Source organism: Schistocerca gregaria, chromosome 3, assembly GCF_023897955.1.
Source record: "Schistocerca gregaria isolate iqSchGreg1 chromosome 3, iqSchGreg1.2, whole genome shotgun sequence".
Taxonomy (NCBI): Eukaryota; Metazoa; Arthropoda; class Insecta; order Orthoptera; family Acrididae; genus Schistocerca; species Schistocerca gregaria.
The window spans coordinates 425,521,534-425,546,468 of NC_064922.1; the positions used below are offsets into that span (position 1 = coordinate 425,521,534).

The following is a 24,935-nucleotide window of genomic DNA, read 5'->3' on the forward strand; positions in this document are numbered from 1 at the left end:
CAATTGCAGTAAAATTTTGTGTGGCTGGAGAAGAAACGAATTAGCTACTGTGTCCTTTATTAAAAATACTTCTAGTGTCTGTAAGTAACGCTTGTTGGATATTGTTTGGTAGGGTCATGTGTCCCCATTAGTCCAATTGTAGTGTATGACTGTAATTTGAGTCTAGAAAATTCATAGGCTGTGTGCCATAACTATTTTGTTTCCCATTTTGAACAAGTAATTAGTTTTTCATTTTGATATAGGCACTTCGTAACTTGTCCGTCCTTATTTACCAATTAGTTATCAAAAATCTTCACTTTTATTTGTCCTAGGTCTCAATGAAAGAGCACACTGTTGCATACACATAGTTGCCTATGAGTTATTTTCTCTCATTTTAGATATTGTTACAATGAACTTCTTCTTGGTAAGTATTATCTTCTGGACACTACATGTACATTCACACCGAGCGAGATGGCGCAGTGGTTAGCACACTGGACTCGCATTCGGGAGGACGACGGTTCAATCCCGTCTCCGGCCATCCTGATTTAGGTTTTCCGTGATTTCCCTAAATCGTTTCAGGCAAATGCCGGGATGGTTCCTTTGAAAGGGCACGGCCGATTTCCTTCCCAATCCTTCCCTAACCCGAGCTTGCGCTCCGTCTCTAATGACCTCGTTGTCGACAGGACGTTGAACACTAACCACCACCATGTACTTTCACAATTTATGAGAGAAGATCGTGATATACCTGCCAATTACATCTTACATTTACATTGTGAAACATTCTAACATTGTGTATATTAATAATGTTCACACAATATTTGTGAAAATCTGCAGGGCAGAACATGTGGCAAAGGAGCTGATACAGTTGTTGCAGAAGGCAGCCAGTGGTTCTGTTTGGATGGTGGAGAAGAACCAGCCAGCACGGGAGATACATTTTACTACCCAGTAAACAGTGGTTTTACTGTTATGACAAGTTTAATTGCACAAGTAGCCTGTTGAAGTGCATCTAACACACTACAAATATTATGCACAATTTTCTTCCGGAGCTTTGCAGATTTATGGGCTTTTTGTGGCTTTTCATTCAAGTCACATTTATCGTATGTACATTTTGTAATTTGGCCTAAACATTTGTATATTTGTTGATATTTATGCACTGTATGTTACACTTAAGAAAGAACAGAATGACTGTTCACCTTTTTTCTAGAATTGATCAGAATATTGGTTAAGAGAGGACATGATTACATACTACCAACTTGCTGTGCACATGTGATGGGAGCTAGAAGCATATAAGGGTAAACATGGAATTTTGTTGATTCAGTGGACCATTTTGGGAAGGAAAGACTTACCGATTATTCAGTGAGCCAAAGGGATAGTGCTTAAACATGTAATTTACCTCGAATAAGTAACTGATATTTTCTTCTGTAAGAGGCCACTTTGTGTTAAGACCGTTAGTACTGCTGCTGTCCTCTTTTATTAAAACAAATCAATAAATAAGCTAGAAGTAACTTCTGATGATAATTTTTTTAGTCCAAATTTGTGTAGTGTAATGGTTCAGCTGTTAATTATCTGCATTGTTTACAAAAGTACCGAATTTTGCAGAAAAGGATATTAATATTATTAAGAGCTACATTTAAGATAATTCTACCTTATACACAAATCCCAGTAAATTGTAACCTATTAAGTCACTTTCTACGCCATTAAAGTGAAAGCTTGGCTGTACTTCCCAAGGCTGATTCACCTGTCAGACATGTCTAAAGTAAGTAATAATGCAAGGTGGTCAGAAAATGGAAGGGTCATAAAATGGAGTATAAAATTATTGCAGTGGAGGAGGAGGAGGAGGTGGGGTCATCCTGTTGAGCTGTTGAGAGAGAGAGAGAGAGAGAGCGAGAGCGGGGGGGGGGGGGGGGGGGGGGGATAAATATGTCAACCTGTTAAACTGATAAGCAAGCATACAAAGAAATTTGAGTAGAGTATTATTTAGCATGGTGAACTGGTTATTTGGCTAGGGGGGCAGTACATTACATTCGAGAAACACTGGTATCTCCAGTGACATTGCAAGTTTCCACAGTTATGTCTCTTGTTTTGTCATTTGCTGTTTAAGTCACTAATGTGTTTCAGTTGCTGATGATAGTGCCAGCCCTCGTTCAGATTTGTGCAACCTGATTTTGTTGTATTTCAGTTTCCTCAATCACCTAAGTATCTCCCCTCCAATAGCCATAACGTATTTTTTTGGCATTTACATTCTCTTAATGTCACAACAGTGATACGTAATGAGACAAGACCAAAAGCAGACTGACCACATGGTACAGATATTGGCACTTTTTGACTAGTGTTGCTGAGGTCCCAGTTTTCGTCCTGCTGATTACCTCAAATTTTTCTCTGGTGGAAGGACCACTTGTCGACCTTTTGAGTTCAACTGAACAGCTGCTTGCATACAAAAGCAGTGAAATTGATGCACAATTCACTGAAGTAGTGTCCTCTCTAGAGGCTTGTACCATGCTAGATGACACACAATGTCTGTTTATTAGCAGCAAAAGCATCAGCCAATATTTTTTTCAAGTTAGGAAGTGTCATGATTGACATAAGACAGAAATAGGATTTAAGGCTAGATGGTATGGCACTAGTAGGAAGGAAATCATTTTCTTGGAAAATTTTGCCGATGGAAGGAATAGGAGAACATTGGTGCTCCTTAATTCTCCAAATATTTGTAATTTTTTTCTGTCCAGTTTTATTTCATACTATGAAGTAAGTATTCCTGTTACAGTCACAGAGTAGTGAAAGTGTAATGAAACTTTGCATTTAAAACAATGAAGCACTGCCTGGAATTGTTGTTTGACAGTACTACTCACACACAGTCACTTTGCAACATTTATTCACAATGTAGTAGGCATGAAGCCACAGTTGATCTAAATAAACCACTGGCTGTTTTTAATTCTGGTGCTAAATTTTTTTTAAAATCTATTATGGTATGCTGTGTTTGCAAGTATGTAGTCTCATCTATACAATATGAATTCTGCCACCTTTTGGAATCAAATCCTGTAGTTGGAATGTTTTTTCCTCAGAGTTTCTTTGTTAGCCTGCAAGTCCAAAGTCTTTGCAGTAAAAGTTTTGAAGTTTTTGCAAAAAGGATATTTCCTTTTTACGTTCATAATGTTGCAGAACTTTCTATCTAATAGTGCAGTTATCTTTATCACCAGTGAAACATTTATTTCATGCATTTTGTGTATTCTGCTTTGGGGTAGATACTTGAATCCTGCTCTACTTGACATCGTGTCCCTCTTTCGGTAATTTGCACATGAATGACTTGCTCAATTTTCTCTTGTCAACATTTGCTTTTACATTCAGATGCCTTCTTGGGGCTATCACACACTTCTCATAAAATTTATGAAGTTAACAGCATGTTGTCATGGCTTCCCATTAAAATATTTTTCGCAATCACTTTTCTTGCCTGCACCGTGAGGTAACAACATGTGCTACTTTGAATTGGAATGTGACTATGCCTAATCATGAGTCAGAGTTACTTTGCGCTATGGCCCAATAGTCGCTTCACCTTGCCGTGTATGAGAAGACATTGTTTTGGTTGTTGTACTGATCCAGTGACAGGAAAGTATAAATAATGAGACAGGAAAGTACAGGTTCTCTTTAACTCACATGCCCAAAGTTGCGTGTTCAGAATTAAAATCCTTGACATTGATTTTAGGTTACTTTCTGTTTGGTGGTAGAATTTTCTGATGCTTAGGTTGACCATGCAGCGTTATCACAGTATCACATTAGTATTTGTATAAGTGTGAATTGTTACTGTGTTTTAATAAAAAAAAAGAGTAACCCTTACATTTGTTCATTAGTATGACTTACAATGTTCTTAATCTGTGACTGCTGCATATCACAGATGTAAACATAAATAATAGTATACTGAAGAAGATGGACTGTTAAATATCTCAAAAGTCTTATTCAGAATACCAGAAGTAAGTAGCAAATCTGTAATTCTCTGTTAGATTTACAGATACATGGTATCTTTTGTGTTTCCAAATTAGTTTCACATTGACTGTATTGTATCTAGCATCAATCTTACTAGGCGTAACTTTAAGTAAGCCCAACTAAAATATTTATTTTGCAGTACACACAATAAATTTGATATGTAGTATTTTATAACGGAATGCCTGTTTTTGAGGTGATATGTTGTTGACCAAAGATATGCCTAAAAACAGCACAAAGATCAGTTTATTCGACTTAACTCATGGGATACAGGGAAATAGAGGAGAAAATGGGAAATTATTAAGATAAGTGTGTAAACAGTGATACTGATAAACAAAGCAGTGCCGAATAATATGTAGGAATAAGATGAGATTAAAAATAATGATACCTATAACTATGACAGTCACTGGCTTGAATGAATGATGAGCATCCTGACACCATAGTTATGCTGTACTTCCTTCAGTTTAAATCAATCAGTGGAAAAGACAGGATGGAATAATGACAGTATTATGAAAAAGATAGATTACTGCTCACCATATAGTGGAGATGTTGAGTCACAAGCAGACACGACAGAAAGACTGGTAAACAAGTAAGCTTTCAACCAGAATTCCTTCTTGTGAATTAGACAACACACACACAGACACGACCACTGTCTCTGGTTGCTGACAGCCAGACAGTGGTCATAAGTGTGTTTGTTGTGTTGCTTGAATGTGTGTGTGTATGTGTTGTCTAATTCAGAAGGTCTTTTGAATGAAAGGTTACTTGTTCAGCAGTCTTTTTGTTGTGCCTGTCAGCGACTCAACATCTCCTATATATAGTGAGTAGCTAGCTGTCCTTTTTACATTATTGTCTTCCTTCAGTTGTCTATTGAAGATTTTCTAACTAGCAACTTTCATAATAAGAAATTTTTATGATAAGAGTAATGAGTTATAGTGCATCATTTGTAACAGTAGTGGTACACAGTACCCACTGTTCACATTATGAAGCATTTGCCGATGCATATCAAAGGCAACACAATAGAGAGATTGTACTGGTGGCAGTTGTGAAAAGAAGTATTCCAAATTGAATTTTATACTTTGCACCAATATAAAAGATAAATTACAAAAAGTAGCACTGCCAACTGACATGTGTAGAAGCACACCCTTGTGCATTAAAAAATGTTTTTTTTTTGTTTGTTTGTTTTTTAAATAATAATATTCACCCTTCAAGGTCTGTGAGCTAGTAGTGGAACCAAGTTCTCTTATTAGCCACTATGGTGTTTTTGTGCATGACATATTTCAAAGAGAGAGGAAACTATTTTCTGAGCCTGTATTTATAGTGTTATTTGTGCATGTGTGTTATGTAAAGCAAGATGGGTAGTTTAATATCTTCTGTAACATCTTACATATCTCAAAAGAAAATATACTGGTTGTCCATCAGAAGCAGGACCACTTTCCTTCAACTTTAACAATGCTTCATTACATAGATTTCCAGCTGAAACTGTAACTTTATATTCTCATCGTTTCATACCAAGACAAGGAATGAAAATGAAACAAGAACTGCACAGAAAAGAACACTGGATGAGACTTTCCAATAAAATGAATGGAGAGAGTGGCCCAATAAATCCACTGCCTAAACTCATATGATTTACTTGGTTAATTAGTCTTCCCAGTTATTTAAAATCTCTTGTAATGATTCATCTGAAATTAGGACATATGTACAGAAGACAGCTTCTATAAAATTTTGTAAAACCTACCCACTATTTGTTTTGTGAAATGTGATGTTACATAACTGATTTGTGTGGAAAACAGAAAGAAGTGTTATAATTTTAAAGCGTAAAACAGTAAATTAAAATAAATAACTTATGGGAATGTGCATTTTCTGCAGTATAATGCTGATGCAGATTTAAAAAATAACTATATTTTTTCAGGTTTTAAATTAAGGTATACTTCTGCACTCTAGTAATTTGTCTTGAAGACACACATTGTGCTTTTAGGAGGGGAAGGTTGTTCATGTGTGAAGAGGAAATATGCTCTCCCCTTTTAAGTATCATATTCGCTATTCCATTAATATTTTATCCATTGGTGTGTGTATCTGTTTCACTGATTTGCTGTTTTTTCACCATAAGTTGAAAGTGCATTCACTTCTGTCAAAATTTATATAGTTGTGTATTTCACACAGAATTTTGTAAAAGTACATTTTAAGGCTATATTTTCATCTGGTAGGTCTTCCAACCTTTCAAGTGTAGGAGTTGGTTTTGTCTTCTATAGTTTTGGAAAGTTGTATAAAACCACAAAGTCTGTAATTGTGGTATGTCCCTTCAGTATTATAAAATGGCTGAAATTCAATTATGTGATATTTTGATGTATCTGGTTGTATTAAGTGACTTTGTACATAGAATTTTGAATGGGTGGTACAACAGAACAGACCAGGCCTTGGCAGAGTCATATTTTCTTTTACATGTTGCTGATATTTGTGTGTCTCACATATGTGATTTATTGAAAGGCTCTAAGGTGATACAAAATCTTCTTTCCAGCTAATGTGATACACCATAACACAGAATTACAGGTCAACTAAGTTGTGCGCAAGTCATTGAATATTAAATGACAGAAATAATGCAAACTTCCTGATACTGTACCATTTATTACATGAATTGATGTGTTCTTACTAGTATGTGTTTCAAATTATCTAGCTAAATAATTCATAACATATATATCTTCCAACCAGAGAATGTTAGGTCATATATGACATTTCCTTTGGACCAATATAGGAATTTTAGTATGTTGCACATTAACAGAAGTGTAATAAATAGATGTTGTGCAACAACTGTAACATTCTCTTCACATGTAACAACAGGTGGTGGTTCCGTGTTTAATTGAAAGTTCTGTAATGGCAACTAATTGACAGTGTATTTTAAAATTCACGAATGCGATTACAGAAATTTAAATTCTAGAAACAATTTAAATCAGCACTGAGGAGCATCTCAAGCAAATTAAGAGACACCTGGGAACCAGCATTGTTACTGTATATTAAATTTGACATGCATACTAGTGTAGTTCTGATCAAAAGTTAGCCTCTGTCTGTTTATTTAAAAGCAACGTTATGTGTGTGTTTGCACTATTACTTAATGCAATCTTTCATCATCCATTGGCAATGAATTTAGGTACTGCATTATTTCAGTGCACACAGCCTTTATAAGTGTTACAGATTACCCTTTACAGTATCCTTGGCTGTTGTCTTTTGTTTCTCTCATTTCAAGGAAGAAAATGCTCATATAAATAACTCATCATTTGGTGTTTATTCTTAATGTGTCTGTCCAATCTCATTTATGTATTTCCTTGCAGAATAACTAACTATGAAAATGAAGCAAATAGCAAATATAGTATTTCTGTTAACAAAAGATTTGTCACAGTTGTTAGAACACAATATTTGTATTCTGGTGATATGAGCTATCACAATTTTGATTTTCTGTTGTTTCCCAAAGATAAATGGTGTTTCCATAGGACACAGACAATTTTCTTCCTCTATAAAAACTTTGGCTCTGTATTGGTAGGGCACAATATCTTACTAAATAGCTTCCTTATGAACTTAAATTCTCTTTCTCTTGTTCTCTCATATTCCAGAACTACACAGTTTACTTACTCTCCGTCTAATTTGGTTATTTTCTATACATTTTACATCAGGATTTTTTCCAAATGTTTTCATTAAAGTATTCATTGCATAATTTTATCAAAATTATGTTACTAGATTTGTAATCCTCAGGTTTTCTCTGCATGATTGATTACTCATGTGCTTCCAGATGTTCTGCTGAATTGTTAGTTTCATTCTAACCACAATATTTCAAAGACAGACCCTGCTGTCTTCTTCAGGTGCTGGGAGTTTTGCTGTTATTTATACCTGTTGCCCAGAGTCCAACCACAGTGGTTGGAGCTTTGTTGCTATGTGTTCTTCCTGCCTGGATTCTTAACCAGACTGGTCCAGGCAGCAGGTACACACAGCAGTAAAACGCAGAGCACCTGAAGAAGACAGCTGTGTTGGTCATCGAAATATTGTACGTACAATGAAAACAACCACCTTGATGCACACTATTAACTGGTTTTCTAGTTTAACCCAAATAACAGTAATTTTATGAGAAAGTAACTTGTGTATATACCATGAAAAGCTAACATGAATAAGATTTAACTAGTAATAATTTTAAGTGCCGTTAAATATTTCTAACTGTAATTTTTGTTTCGTGTAAACTGATTCAAAATTTCTAATTATCATCCAGAGGAGAGGGAACCACAAAAGCTTTCAAACCTGGGGGCAAATTAGCTGATCTACTTGTCAATATAACTATTCAATGTTACATATAATAAAACATTGATAACTTTTATTGTAAGAAAAAAGAATGATGGGGAGGAAGATGGCATATGGTCGTCAGTGGTGCTTTCAGTGTTAAAATGCATGAAATATATACTAAATCTATTAAAGACTTTGCATGACTGATTGGCAAAAGGCCAACAAAAATATCAGTGCTTTAATTTTAATTGTGAACATTTTAAGCTAGGCTTTACTGTGACTTAATGTTTTAATTTTAAGTTACATGTCAGTTCCATTGCATTTAGTTATATAAGTAATATTCATAGAATTCTTTTATGTAGATACAATTGTGTTCATCAGAAGGTTGATTAGTTAATTTGATATAAGTATTTTATCAGATTTGCATCAGAGAAGACTGAATATAATGGGAAACATCAGTGTGTAATGATTTTCACATCTGATACATAAATTCAGAACGCAGTTCTTAGTCAATCTTTTCTTTTACACATCCTCCTTTCTCTTGAGTAAGCAGTCTCGATAAATTAAAAAATAAATAAAAAATAAAAGCTATGTGTTGCGGATGAAAATCTTGTGTTACTCTTGATATATTTTTATGATGGCTGAGTTTTATACTTCCTGACTATTTCAATTTAAGTTTTGTACAAATACAATCTAGTAGACCTGGTTGATTATAGGCCTCACAGGGCACTAATAATATCAAAATGAATGTGTGCCTTTTTATTTAATAAGGGATCAATAACAGTCCTGCTCTCACAAAAGCACATGAACTTTTGTACTAAACTTCAAATAACCCACAAATACGAGATTTGAAATACCTCAGAAGACACCTTTCATGTGTAAACTTTTTGTAATAATGGATATTCACACTGTAACTACTAGCACACTCCTGGAAATTAATTGCTTTGGAATTTTTTTGTTGTATTTCATATAATCATGCACTAGTCTGTACTTAAACTCTTTTTAACTATATATTGGAGGAAAAATTGCCTTTGATGGTTTTTTATAAGTATCAAACAACAGTAAAATATACAAAAATGTAATTATAGGGCTATGTCTTGTAAGTACAAATGTTGCTGGCTCTGTATTATGTATACAGAAACATTTTTAACATTTTCTATTCTGTTTGTAATATACTCAGCAGTTGTTTTGATAACTGACTAGTCCATGCAGTGTTTTTATATCAAAAGTTGAAATATGTTTTGTAAAGATTTTACAGTAAATTAAGATATAATTTATGAATGTAGCAAACTTTTAGGTGCTTTGTCCATGTAGATTGGAATGTATGTTGAATGGCATTTTGAAAGTCTTATAATCATGTCTCTAAACATTTCTGGATGTTACCAGATGTGAGACACTTGCATTGCAGTTGATGTAGAAAGCAAGCTTGTAACAGAATGAAACATTTCTGGATAAGTATAAACTGTAGCAAAGCAACTAGTACCAGTTCATGCTACCTACACAAAATAAGGAATGCTTTGCTTTAAAATTCAGTTTTGACTGTTTTCTTGTAAAAGAAAAGGAGCAAACTTCGAATTGTGTCTTGAAGCAGACTGTACCAAAACACTGAACAATACTTTGATAAAATATTACTGTATTCCAGGCTTTTTTGATGCTTGACAAATTATTTTGCAAAACGAAGCCAAATTTTTCTCATCAGTTAAAACATTGTACCTGTTGTGTAACTGATTGATTGTTAAGTCTAGTCCTATTGTACCAAATAAAGCTTAAAAAAGTGCACATGCTGTTTACTTACTACTTTTTGCAAGCACTTAAACCTTTTTGACTGGCTTGATGTCTAGGGTAAACAGGTCAGTTTAGAAGAGCTTGTGCTTTGAGAACCATCTCTGCAACACTGTTAGCTTGAGTATTAGAAACTGGTCCTGCTGAAAACATTACTTTATAAAGACGTGTTACACTGAGGGAGTTACACTATCACTCATAATGTGAGTACACTTAGGCAGCATCATACTTTTAACATATCCAACAAAATATTCAGGACCCTTGGGGAGACATAAGAGCATGCAAATGAAAGTGCATGTCTAGACTCTTCATAAACCATGAATGAGACTCGTGGGAGCATTTCTGATGTGACTGTGTGGGAGCTCACACTCTTGTGGAATGGGTCAAAAGGATGATCCATAAATGGGGGTGTGGCTTTCTCTTCACAGCGAGCAGCATGCATAGAACTTCCTTGCAACATCCAATGACGCACAAAGCATATTCACTAATTTCATCTGAACTATATCATTTGTTTGGTGTGAGTAGAAGACCACTGTACTACACTCAGTACTTGTGTACATACTGATGGCAGTGAAGAGGAATTGTGAGCATTGCATAGTGAGATGGTGTCAATAATTTAACCATGATCCACAGAAGTGAGTGAGGCATAAAGTCCAGATCTTGCACCATGAGATTTTAATCTTTTAGGTAAGCTGAAAGCATATCCTTTTATTTGAGGGAGGGGGGGGGGGGGGGAGGAGGATGAGATTTTGCAACAATGAGGACACTTATGTAACAGTTCTTGAATGGCTATGTGAAACAGAAGTTTGTTATCATCATCATCATCATCAAGGGATTCATTGATCGGTACAGTGTTCCAACCATTGTTTATAGGATACTTGGTGACTATGTCAAAAAAAAGTCATGTATTTGTTTCACTTTGAAGTGCAGTGTGCAATATTCAGTAACAGTTACTTGGCCTGCCATGATAATGTGCAACTTTTTGAAGTTTCCTTGTATGATACATATGTAGGAGATCGGTTTTCTTTACACTAGCCTTATGATATTACATATTTGTGCTCTTCTATCACATACATGTGGGGATAAATGAAGTAACATTCTATTCACCCTTGGGCATAGCACTCAGGAATATGGCACTACATCATTCCTTCACAAGGGCATTGAAAGCTGTGATCATCAAAGCAGGGTTCTCCATGTTTGTGACCATCATTCCAGTGCTCTTACTGCCATAGAGCATGTGAGGCACTTACAAACATAAATCATTGTATTCAACTGCCAATCTACAGAGCAGAACATTATCACTTCACGTGTACTAACATTGAACATCTCTCGATATTCTACATACTGGGTGTTTCAAATAGTTCACAGAACTATATTTTCTGCCTGAATGAAGACACACAACTAGCACATCTAAATAAAGTGTACCTAGGCTATATATGTAAGTTTTCAGTTCATGTGGTTGCTGTAAATGGTCTCCCTGGTGCAGCTGGCTTGTGAGCTTATTACGCAATTATAAAAACTTACTGAAAATTTTGTTTTACAACAGGACATAGCACAACTGCACTGACCTGCGCGCAAGAGCATTTCTCAACAGTGGGCTGCCTCAACCATGGATTGGCCATAAGGAGTGAGCAGCTCTCACATTGCATCATTGGCCTTCATGGTCAACTGACCTCATGGTACAATATGTGATCAAAAGTATCCGGATGCCCCCAAAAATGTGTTTTTCATATTAGGTGCATTTTGCTGCCACCTACTGTCATGTACTCCATATCAGCGACTTCAATAGTCATTAGATATTGTGAGAGCAGAATTTGGCGCTCTGCCGAACTCACGGACTTAGAACCTGGTCAGGTAATTGGGGCGCCACTTGTGTCATACATCTGTATGAGAGATTTCCACTCTACTAAACGTTCCTAGGTCCACTGTCTCCTATGTGACAGTAAAGTGGAAACATAAAGGGACACGTACAACACAAAAGCAGACAGGCCGACCTCATCTGTTAACGGACACAGACCGCTGACAGTTGAAGAGGGTCGAACGTGTAATAGGCAAACACCTATCCAGACCATCACACAGGAATTCCAAACTGCATCAGGATCCACTGCAAGTACTATGACAGTTAGGCGGGTGGTTAGAAAACTTGGATTTCATGGTTAAGTGACTTCTCATAAGCCACACATCATGCCGGTAAATGCCAAACAATGCTTCACTTGGTGTAAGGAATGTAAACATTGGATGATTGAACAGTGGAAAAACATTGTGTGGACTGACAAATCATGGTACACAATGTGGCAATCCGATGGCAGGATATGGGTATGGTGAATCCCCGGTGAACGTCATCTGCCAATGTGTGTAGTGCCAACAATAAAATTTGGTGGCGGTGGTGTTATGGTGTGGTTGTGTTTTTCTTGTTGTTTTGCATGGCACTATTACAGCACAGGCCTACATTGATGATGTAAGCACCTTCTTGCTTCCCACTGTAGAAGAGCAATTCAGGGATGGCAATTGCATCTTTCAACATGATTGAGCACCTGTTTCTAATGCACAGCCTGTGGCAGAGTAGTTACACGACAATAACATCAATGTAATGGACTGGCCTGCACAGAGTCCTGACCTGAATCCTATAGAACACCTTTGGGATGTTTTGGAACACTGACTTTGTGCCAGGCCTCACCGACCAACATCGATACCTCTCCTCATTGCAGCACTCCATGAAGAATGGGCTGCCATTTCCCTAGAAACCTTCCAGCACCTGACTGAATGTATGCTTGCGAGAGGTGAAGTTGTCATCAAGACTAAGGGTGTGCCAACACCATATTGAATTCCAGCATTACCAATGGAGGGTGCCACAAACGTTTACGCAATTTTCAACCAGGTGTCCAGATACTTTTGATCACATAGTGCATATGTTGTTTTGCGTGTAAGGTTTTGTGGAAGATGCTATCTATGTGCTCCCCTTCCAATAACTTTGGCTGAACTGTAAAGCTGCATAGCACCACCAGTGACTGCAATAATTCCAGATATGTTCACAAATGTGGGGGAGAAGTTTGGCAATTGCCTGTATGTTTGTTGCACATTGAACATTTGTGAGAGGAAACTGTAAACTGTAATCCTAAGTGTAACTGTAAACAGTACCTCATGTTGTATGAGCTATGTGCATGGGTGTACCCATGTGAAATTGGCGGTCGTTTTGAAAATGATCACTAAATACTCCTATGCGTAATTTCCAATTTACCCCAGTTTCTGGCTTCATTAATGTAGAATATATAGGCTTACGAAATTGTATATCATCTTTGACCATGTACATTTACTGCAGAAATATGGTAAGTTAGGATGGTGATATCATGTACTCACATTAATTACTTTCTTCTACTTCCACAACATTCATCCCACCATGTAGCAGGTTCCCCTCTGTTGGCTCTCATATCCACTTCACGGGATCTTGTGCTTGGTTACGGTGGAGGCCTGTCATCTTGAGGTCTATGTGAAGGATACCTAGCTTTCATTACCCCCGTCTCTTGATAAGTCATTTATCACAGATTTTCAGTGAAAACTGTGTTTTACTGTCGTATCTTAGTTTGCTCTCAGTAAACATCCTTATCATGAAAGCTTTCTCTCATTTCAATGAAAGGTGCCACTCTGTACCACCTGCATATTTTGTTATTGATCACAGAGTCAAGAAGTGTAACACCAGATGTCCACTGAAGCATTTTTGTTTCCACTACAGCAAATTCTTCCTCCACTTCTTTTATTGTAGGCCAGCATTCTGCATTGTATAAGGGAACTTGATGGACTGCAGAGCAGTACATTTTCAACTTGAGTCAGCCCAGAAGTACATCAGTCATTGAGCACCATTTAAGCCATGCTTTGATAATACAGTTTGTGATTTCAGGCGACAAGCAACTTACTGGCAGTGGCAGATTTCTATTTGTCAATTTTGATTGAGTCCATATTATTTGCATCTGTTGACAGGTATATGGTTTTCTTTATTTTGAGGCATAGCCCAAAGTGTTCCAAGGTGGTTCTTCCAAGCTTGCACCGGTTGCTAAGGGTTGTTCTTGGCTTCAGCAGCCAGTAAAACATCATTAGCGCACAGCATGGTCCAAGGTGAACATTTCTGAGGAATGTGTCCATTATTATTATTATTATTATTATTATTATTATTATTATGAACAGGTGAACAGACCACCTTTGCAGGACCAATAATTCTGTAAGTCACCCACTATAATGTTTTAATACTTCTTTCAAAAAAGTTTTAAAAATTTTGAGGTGGTTTTTACGTTAACTGAAAGGCAATTTTTGTTTTGTTTCCAAGGATCTGAGGTGGTTGCTAGTGAACTGAAACCTGTTACTCTCTGTTCTTATAAAATGTGATCAAAACATTAACATTTATAATAAATAATACAGCAAAATCACTGTGGCTCCCTCGCCTGATGATATCAGGTCTCCTAAATTTACATCATTGCCTTAAGCTTTGTATTATTATTATTATTATTATTTACAAATTTACACTTACTTATGGTCAGTTCTCCTCCTCTCTCAAACACACACACACACACTCACTTAAATTTTATTTTTGTATCATTTGTATATATTATGCAGATTATTTTATAGTATCTGAATAAGTAGGATGGGTGTGTTATATTGTACAAGTAATTTAACTCGCAACCTTTCCAACAGTCTGAAACAGAATGTAAAAGTGCAATGAGTAAGTAAAGCTTTTCTTACTGATGACAGTCCATTATTCCAATTTTAAGTTTCCTTTGGTATTTTGTTGCAAAATAATAATAAATTATTTTTCTTGTAGTCTGCATACAAGTTGCCAACTGTTTTATCATACTTACCAGCAGAAGTGACCCTTATAGTATGTAAGGAAGCATCATATATGCTGTGGGAAATAAGCTGCTCATTGTCATATATGAGAGATGTATTGTGTTGCATACTGCAGATATGTTGTCGGTTGTAGACGCGTGAACTCAAAAGAAATAGGCAATAAACAGACATAATGTCATCAATGATGAAACAGGGCAATTGTCATTAAATAACTTTAATTAACACAGTCATAAATATCAATAACTAAATATCAGCAAGTATAAAAAGGTGGGTGGTACAGTTTTTTAATTAATAAATCACTGATTTATACTACATGTGTAATGTACATATAAAACAGATAGTGTAATTACATTTCAGTTGACATTTAATTATATAAACTATTAACAATGATTACATGTGTAACATAAGCAGATCAGTTTGCTCTTAATTTCTGTGTTAAACTGAGTATGTATTTGCGTGTGTCCACATGCTTGCTGTGAAACAGCTTTTGTTTGTATATACTAAAAACGAGTAACATCGTACAAGAGCTGCAAACCAGGAACTTTGCTCAAGAATGTGTGCTGAATATAACAGTCTTAAGTTCACTTCTCACTCATTATCTGAAAATCGAATATCATTTCTCCAGATTTTGAATAAAAATTAAGTTTATAGAAGAGAACATCAGTTTCTTTCACTGTTCTGTGGACTGGCATAAAATAAATGCCTTGTCTTGTATGAATATCCCACGACACTTGTTCTCCAGGTTTGGGTACACACACTGGTCCTGTTGAAATAACATTTTCTTCTTGTGCATCCAAATGCCAGTCAACCCAAAGGGCTATACCATGGCAAGTTCCAGACCTATAAAAATTAATTAATGAAAATAGTTTGGTTTCATATGTTTTATAGTAGCTTGAATTAAAGGCGAACATTGACACATCAAGTACTGCAAAAGGGAAAAACTGAAAACACATAGAAAAATAACAATTGAATATACATACACCAGGCTGTGTTATGGCATACACTAACATTGAAAAATTTTCAAAACACATGGGAAACTGGTGCTGTGTGATAAAAAAAAAAAAAAGAAAGAAATCAGTGGATACTGCAGTGAACACTTCTATCACAGCTGACAATGTTTTTGATAAGGGGGGGGGGGGGGGGCGAGGGTTTACACGGAATGGTGTCAGTAATCCTAGATGTCCCAACAATAGCTTAACTTTTCAAATAAAATTTTAAAAAAAATTAAAGAGTCCCTGCATATGTTGTTGCTATAACAATATAAAATCCTGGTTGGTGATAAGAAAAATGTTGTAAACTCATACAACTACAAACTGTACAAAGGATGATTTGAGTGTTACACAAACAACAACAACAAAAACAATGAAGTGCACCCACAGTTCTTCTGCTGCTGTTTTATTCTATTGAAAATTGCTGAGATTGTAAGAAAATAGATGAAGTACTGACACTGCATCAACTACATTGTTACTAGAGATGAAAGACATGATCGAATTTACCAAGTACAGGACTATGCTGCATGAAGCCCACATTCACAATAATGGATTCCATACAATGGTGTGTGACATATTGTCTCAAAATTAAACTATAAATAATATTAGTCCCCTGGTCCTGATCAGGATTTTCAAGAGAACTCTTTTATCAGTAATCTCACATAAATGTGTGACAGGATGCATGGCACTACAACAAAACATGAAGCAATGATGGGAATTTGTCCCCAACAACACTGGCAGTAAAGGAACAAGTCATTCATCAAAGTTCCAAGCGGTACCTGACACACTTTCCATTATTCTTTCAGTGAAGATATTTGTAGATACTCCAGTCCTTGGGCTAATGCATTCCAAATGTGGTTCACTGGTGTTATGCCGAGTGATCACATAAGTCAAAGAATGACATTCACATTTGAGCCTCTTTATTCGAAGGCACATATTATTTCATGTCACCCAAATCAGCTGAAAATATGATCTATCTGAACACTGAAATAGAGAGTTGGCAAAGAACATACTGCATTGCCATTACTGCTGCTTACTGTGACATTGCAAGCACAAATGTCACATTTTATTCCAACAATATTTAACTTACATTTAAAGACACCCTGTTCAGAGTTCAACAGTAAGCAATACCAGACACACATAATTCAAATATTGTGAAGATTATTCAAGGACTGCCAGGAGTAAAATAAGAGATCAATTAACGAACAACATAAGTTCAATTCTAAGCTCAACTGATATGAACACTGCATGCCCTGTTTACTCTTTACCCATGACAATCTCCTGAATGCAGAGGGCAGAGGCCTCATGCTCAATTCTTATTAATTTTAGGTAACATATATATAGCTTTAAAAAAGAAAAAGAAGCAGCAGCTTCACATCAAAACTATAATCAGGCTGTGCCACTGATGAATCTTATTTCTGTAAAAATATCATCACTAAGATATTTTAAAAAAGACTGATTATAAATCAACAGTCCCTTTAATAAATCCTGAATGAATGTAGGTTTCATTTTCAATTAATGTTGGAACAGCATGGGAATCCAGCACTACAGTCCTGGACAAACTCTCAGTGGATGTTGCTCTGCTTGCTTTCTCTGGCTATGGATAATGCTTCCAATGTGAACAATTAACGTGGATGGCCATAGTGAGATATTTTGTTTGTGTAGCAAAGGGATGTTGGATTAACAGTGCCATCCACAGGATCACTTATCATGAACAGTATCTGGTGCTGTTATCCTAACATAATGGAGCAGTTTAAAGCATGACTCAGATATGCAATCTAATGATCACGGACACTACTTACTTTACTCAATTATCAACAGCTCAAATCTTTGAAGCTTATTTCTACCCACATATTCCTCCAAACACCATTTCAAGTATTTTCGCATCATCTGCGATAGCAACTTATACAGTCAAACCTCAATATGTCAAAGACTTCCCTTCCCTTGGAAGCCCAAAATCTTGATATTTCGAAGAAAACCTGCTGTTATATCAAAGTTTTTGGAAAGCCCAAGAAGGCAGATTTTACTTATATACATGAAGTTCAATGGACAAAAACTCTTTATACTGAAGTCACCTCTATACTTCAAAGTCTTTCATATAGTGCCTCTGTACACTGAAGTGCACACAAATAGGGGAGTGTGGGCTGTAAGTGTCAATTATGGACTATAAGCAGAAAAGGCTGACAATCACCGAAAAGCAAAAGTCAACTGACAAAGTGAAAGTGGGAGTGAAGAAAAATAAAGACATAGCTGCAGATTTTGGCATTCTGGCAAGGACACTCGACAATAATCAAGAATGGAGACCGCATGATTACCACAGATGAAGGGACAGATCGGAAACAACAATGAAATGCTTACTTTCCTGATTTAGAACAGCATTAAGTGTAGTGGTTCTGACAACAGAGTAACAATAATGTGAACATCAGTGGACTTATTTTGAAAGAAAAGGCACACAATATGTTTCATGTGAGTAAGGGGCAGTTAGAAAATTTCAGGAAAAGACATAACTCTGAAAAGTGAATGGGGAAAGTGCCAGTATAAACAACAAAATTTGAGATAAATGGAAGTTAGAATTGCAAAGGATCCTTCAAGATTACAAACCGGATGAAGCTTTTAATGCAGATGAACTTGGACATTTTTACAAATGTCTTCCAGACAAAAATTTGACACTCTGAGGAGGAAAATGTCATGGGGGCAAGCAAAGCAAAGATTGTGTTACCATTATGTTAGCACCAAATATGACAGGTACAGAACACTCAAGCCACTTATAATCAGAAAACCTAAAAAACCATGGTTTTTTTATTTGTGTAAGTCATACCCTGTGGAGTACACTGTGAATAAGAAAGTGTGGATGACTTCTTAAGTGTTTTCAAAACTGGTTAAAGGATTTTGATAGGAAAACGGAAAGTTGTGTTGTTTGTGCACAACTGCAGTGTACGCAATGATATCCTCTTTTTAAAATTCATGACAGTACAGTTTTTACCACCTAATACTACATCGAAATTGCAGCCCGTGGAACAAGGAATAATCAAATGGCAAAGAAAACTACAGGTATGAAGTTGGTCTGAATGACAGTCTGAAATATTAACGATGTCAACACTACAACTATCAAAATTTTAGATGCTATGGGATACTGGAGAAAATGTGAAGAAGCAAATGATGATCAATTGCTTCTGAAAATGTGGATTTTTATGACAGCTGGAAATGAGCAGCTGATGGGTTTAATACTTAAACATGTAAAATCTTAGTTTGATTCTGACACTGATTTATGGGGATTTTGATTAAAGTTTTTATTTTATGCAATACCTACGGGAGACACCCCTCGTCAGTCCGACTGGATGAAAGTGGTGACTCACTTCAACACCGCTCACATTCGTTTTCAAGCTTTCGTGGCGGGGAGCAATGATGTTGCAGTAGCAGGATGACTAAGAGAAGTCAAGACTGTTGACTCAACGAAGACAGCGAACGAAAAAGAAGGTGGCAACAATGACGAAGAGGAAGTCAAAGAAGCACTGCTAGTGATGTCCAGGCAGGCCAAAGCTGTTCTTGGCACAATCAGAGTGTACATGGAGAAGTGTGAGGAGGTAGAGCATAATCCATTCTCAGGAATCACAATTACAGACAATGAAATTGACTCACAGGTGACCAAAGATTTAAAGCAAGCCAAAATTACAGATTACTTTTAAACACAATAATTTCTGTAAATGTACATGCCTCATATTCTTTTACTGAGTTTAATTTTTTGCAACAATGGTATTTTATTTTAAGCTTATAAACTGTTATTTCAGAAAAAATAAAACAACATGGTTCACAATATACCTTGATTTTACATTACCAAAACTAAAGAAAGGTCTATATCACACACAAATGTGAAGAAATCACAGTACAGTAACAAAGAAATCATGGACTGTAAAATTTTTTATATATCAGATGAATTTGGCCTTCCCTAGAGATTTGATATATCAATGTTTGATTACACCATGGGGAGGCTAATTATATTCATTACACGTGTTTTACACCTCATGAGAAACAATGAAAAATTGCAAATGTTGAGTAAATAAATTACAAACCATTCATAGTTTATTTGTCCGGATTTTTCAATATTATCGCTGAATGATTTTTGTCCAAAATCAAATTTTGTTACATGGAATGGACAAGTTATAGGGCGTCCAGGATACTCCCACAGGGGATGAGCTTCAATCTGACTGTCACTAATGTTTCTGGAAGCCTGCAACAAAACAAAATTGTACAATAAAACTGCTACTGTGTTACAGTTTACTTTACTGTTTAACATATTGACTTAACAGGGTTGAAGCACTTACATCTATTAATTCATCAAATTTAATCATTGAAAATCCTTCAACCGTATGAAGAGGTGATCTTATTTTCCACAGGTGGTCAAATTCTATTGCCATTCCCCATATACTGGCCTGGCATGGAATGATATTAGCTGTGTCAGCTATAAGTTGATTCAATTCATTTTTCAGGTACCAAAAGTAGATATTGTGCCATGGGAGAATAGATGAAAAGAAGGCAGGTTCACCAAACACTATAGTCACCTAAAATATGAGAAAAGGTCAGATTTCAAATTACATAAATTCATAAAAGTAATAGGCAAAAGCACTTACACAGTAGATTGCTTCTCCACCTTTTCAGCGAGCAACTTTGAAAGAAAGGATATTTTTTTCTGTGCCACAGGACTATGCTTGTATATGAATGAACACCACAGCTATTTGCTTATAATGTAATGCCAAAAAATTAAATATAGCTAATATTATTAAAACAGTAAAAGCAAAATAGCAGTACATACAAGAAGAAGGTGCTCACTGAGTTTGTCCACCCCTGTAGCTGAGTGGTCAGCATATATGGCTGCCGCGTGGAGAATCCAGGTTCAATTCCTAGTACTGCAAGGATTTTTCCTCGGTGGGAGGGCTGGTATGGGGTGCACTCAGCCTTGTAATGGCAATTCAGCAGCTATTTTAATGAAAAGTAGTAGCTTCATGGTCTGGAAAGTTGGCAAAATGGCCAGGAGAGTGGCATGCCCTTCTATATCGCAGTCAGCTGACTTATTTATCGACTAATGAGACAGAATCAACTGGATTTGGGAGAGAAGGTTAGTGCTTATTTACATATTCCTTTTAGCACATAATAAGAATTGACAGTTGTGCGGGCTGCCCACCTGGCTTCTCCCAATCTGCTCATGCATGCTGCACAAAACTGGAGGCCAATTTGTATCTCTCCATGACAGCACATACGATGTTAACACTAATGCTCTCAACAGAAGCTGAAGAGTTCATGGAGAAATGTGCTTTCAAGCAGTGAGAAGCCCTACAGCTGCACACTTCAACCAGCTGTGTGCTGCAGCAGACTGAGAAAGTGATTCTAAGAAAGGAGGTATAAAATGGCAACTTGGTGTACAAGACACATGAGTGTTTTAACTAATGACATAAGGCTGCCTTTTTCTGACATCGGAATAACGATTATCTATCACATGAACAAATGTGATATAGCATTAAATGAAATATGCTGTACATTAAAAGAGGCTAAATCGCTTAAAATAGTGGAGAAAATTAAAAAACAGGAATTAAAAACTCTACATTCTCAATACTGCTGAGAAAGACTTGCTACTGAGACCAAGAAGAAATGATGTGTTGCCAAGACTTCGAATATCAGGGCGTCAAATCTCAGTGTAGCTGATAACCTATCAGAAAGAGTAATAGTTTTTTTCGTAACATGTCAAGCTTCATTAATTTGTGTTACACAAGGTCTACTATGATTATTAATTATACTCACTCAAATAATTTAGAAATGAGTATTTGTCCTCTAAAAGAAGTTATTTTCAAAGAAATTTATTTCCCATCTGCTCCAGTCATTCATGTTGTTCACTGCCAAGGTGTATAATCATGCGGTCACAGAGAAAGCAGGAATTGCTGACTTGTTTTTAGCACTTAACGCCATGACAGCTTGATATCTGTGCAAGCTGTACTAATGTGTGGCTTTGTGGAAAATCTGCCTACATGTGACATTTCCCATTCTCTTTAGCATGTGCTTTGATGCTTGCTTTAAGCAATATATGAATGGGCACTACAATATGGAGCATAGAGGGAATGCAGAAGTGAAGGGAGCAGACACACAAAGCCTGCTGGTAAGGTGATGAAACTATGCCTGAATGAAAGGAAGTTGATATAATTGACGTGAAAATGTCCAAAGCAAGGAGAAAAACACACACACACACACACACACACACACACACACACACCTACTTTCTTGAAGGTGTAAAGATTTAGTTTCTAGGGTTCATTTAAGTGACCAAACTAAAGTGACTTAGTATGCAAGATTAGTACAGGAGGGTGCAGAACTTAACTGGACATAAGTAACACATGTAGTTCTTTTATCTCATGTTATACATCCTTCAATTTATACTCGATTTGCAGCTGTATGTTTGTTTTATTTACAGTATGCCCATTATTTATGTAATCTTTCTATTCTAATATCACATAATTTCAACAATTATTCAACTTTTGCAAAAATATAGGTCGTGTCATAATTTAGAAGCTGATTTGGTTGGTACGACAACCCAAGATATGACCACATGCTGTCAGTTAATTGGATATTTTTGAACAAAAGTACAATTAATACATATCTTCCATAAAAAATAAACATATCCGAAGTTCTTGACCATAATTAACAATCTGACAATCTTTGTACAATGGAGACTCTACATTGGAATAACAACATTAGGAATAGGATAGATTTCTATTTATCGTAAAGATGACCTTGAGTTAAAGACAGACACAGCGGAAAGACTGTTACACAAGTAGCCTTCCTCAGCAAAGAAAACATAGACACGTTACACAGGCAAGCGCATCTCACGCACTCTCGGCCGCCACCACTATCAGCTCTGAATGATCTGAACTACCAGTAGTGCTGGTCTAGTGTGGGTGAGGTGTGCTTGCCTGTCAAAGTGTCTATGTTTTCTTTCCTGAGGAAGGCTTTGGATGATAACTACATGTTGCTGACAATATTTGTACTTATTCGTCTCATTTATTCTTTCATTATGCAACAGAAAAATTCACAATTTTTGACAATAACTGATTCCATTTTGCTGATAAATTCAGACTGAGTCTTTGATATTATAATTTCAATATCAAACAAAAATATCTAAGCCCCAGCCTTGCCCCACACACATTCACAGACAAAACACCACCACATTTGGTCTTGCACCACCCTTATATAGAAACATAACAATCCATTGTGCCAATCTCATTATTAGAATGCATCAACGAAAATAATCAATTTTTGAAAATATAAATGTAACCAGATAGATGAAAAATCTGCTCACCAAATGGCAGCAGGAGAACACACACATAAAGGTGTTTAACTTTGCAAGCTCTCAGAGCCAGTGGCTCCTCCTCCTGGGAGAAGGGTTGAAGGGGAAGAAAGAGGAGTGACCCCTCTTCCTCCCCCTTCAACCCTACTGTGAGGAAGAGGACCCAGTGGCTCCAGAAGCTTGCAGATTTAAATTGTTTTACTTGTGCATTCTCTTGCCAAAACTTAGTGAGTAGATCTTTTTATTCATCTAATTACATTACAGTTTAATTATCAGAACAGATATTTTTGTAAAGTTATAATGAAAAATTACTAGTTCACAAAACCTCAAGTGTAAGGGCATGTTCTACAATAGAAAAACAACTGTTTAATGGTTTGTGTTCTTAAAAAATTGGTTTTCATTGAAAATTTCATAAAACTATGAATGGCAAAGAATTACTTCTAAAACACCCAATTTTTCTACTAAATAACACTATTATTTCAACTACTAACTTTTACACATGTTCTCACTTAACAATTATGATTTTTTTAGTTCAGTGAGTTAATTTGTACTATGTCATATATTACTACACATTCCTGTTATTTTAGTGTTGAACTTTGGAACTTTAAAACAATAATTTTGTGTGAAAATAACTGCACTAGAAAGACAGTTATTATTCCTTCAGATTTAACCATTTGTTTTATCTAATTATAAACTATGTTTTTACACATTATTAAAATTTTGAATGTTGTTGATGACACTGATTGGTCTATAATTTATAACTCTACCATAAAAAAATTAAATAACAGCTATGAAATGAGGTCTAAACCCAAGCCGTGTATCGAGTAATTCGTTAAAAGTTGTGTACTGTGTACTTTAACATGAGATTCAGAGCTGTTACATTACACTATATGGATGAAACAAACGCTGTCTGAAGAGGCCCTGTAAGCCCAGTGGTATTGACCGACTACCGTGTCATCTTTAACCCTAACGCGTCACTGAATGTGCATACAGGGCCAAACAGTCCTTTTAGGTCCTATGGTACTGACCGACTGCTGTGTCATCCTCAGCCCTAAGGTATGATTGAATGCGGATATGGGAGAGGGGTGGGGGGAGGCGCACTATTTTCCCGGCCATTGTCAGTTTTCGTGACCGGTGCAGCTACTTATTTGTCAAGTAGATCCTCAATTGGCCTCACAAGGACTGAGTGCATCCTGCTTAGCAACAGCACACCCAGACGGTGACCCATCCAAGTGCTACCCTAGACTGACAGCACTTAACTTTGGTGATCGGATGAGAACAAGTGTTACCAATGCGGTAAGGCTTTTGGCAAATTACACTATACATCAGAGTAGACTGATTGAGGTGTTTTCATTCTATGCATTAAAACAACAAAATTTAATGCTTTCTACTAACCAACTAAAATTATATGGTATTATTCACTGTGTATACTTAATGAAGATTATTGCTTGGAAACACAACATTTTTGCACCTTTTTTACAGATTATTTATTTTAGTGATTTATCTTTCAGGTTAGTAGAACACTGTCTAACGCTACTGGTAAAGATCTTATTATGCATACTGGTACAAACATCAACAAAGAAATGAATTTACAACCAACCACCACATCAATTAATTGCCAATACTACTTCTTCCTTCTTTTCCCTACGATTTATCCCATCTGACCCGAGGACTGCATCCTCAAGATTTAGCAAATTTTATTTTGTTATTTAACTTTGTGCCATGATGCCCTTACTGAGATCACAATCGTCTGGGTAACGTAAGTGAGGGAAGTCATGTACACC

The 24,935-nt window shown here is 36.3% G+C and overlaps 2 protein-coding genes across 5 annotated transcripts in view; one reads left to right on the forward strand and one right to left on the reverse strand.

Moving 5' to 3' along the window:
* Positions 1 to 14,730, forward strand: part of LOC126354772 (15-hydroxyprostaglandin dehydrogenase [NAD(+)]-like) — a 93,347-nt gene extending 78,617 nt beyond the window's left edge. The window contains exon 6 of one of the 2 annotated variants that reach the window (XM_050004668.1): positions 11,543 to 14,730. In XM_050004668.1, coding sequence (XP_049860625.1) covers positions 11,543 to 11,549 — 7 coding nt within the window. In that variant the 3' untranslated portion in view covers positions 11,550 to 14,730. Of the gene's footprint in view, positions 1 to 813; positions 1,838 to 11,542 lie in introns of those variants that run through there. The other variant, XM_050004667.1, reaches the window with a different exon arrangement.
* Positions 14,731 to 15,040: 310 nt separating this feature from the next.
* LOC126354771 (protein arginine N-methyltransferase 7-like) overlaps positions 15,041 to 24,935 on the reverse strand; it is a 120,326-nt gene continuing 110,431 nt past the window's right edge. For all 3 annotated transcript variants that reach the window (XM_050004664.1, XM_050004665.1, XM_050004666.1), the window contains 3 exons: positions 20,144 to 20,380; positions 19,892 to 20,049; positions 15,041 to 15,672 (listed from right to left, as the gene is read on the reverse strand). In XM_050004664.1, the coding sequence (XP_049860621.1) occupies positions 15,414 to 15,672; positions 19,892 to 20,049; positions 20,144 to 20,380 (654 nt within the window). In that variant the 3' untranslated portion in view covers positions 15,041 to 15,413. The remainder of the gene's footprint in view (positions 15,673 to 19,891; positions 20,050 to 20,143; positions 20,381 to 24,935) is intronic.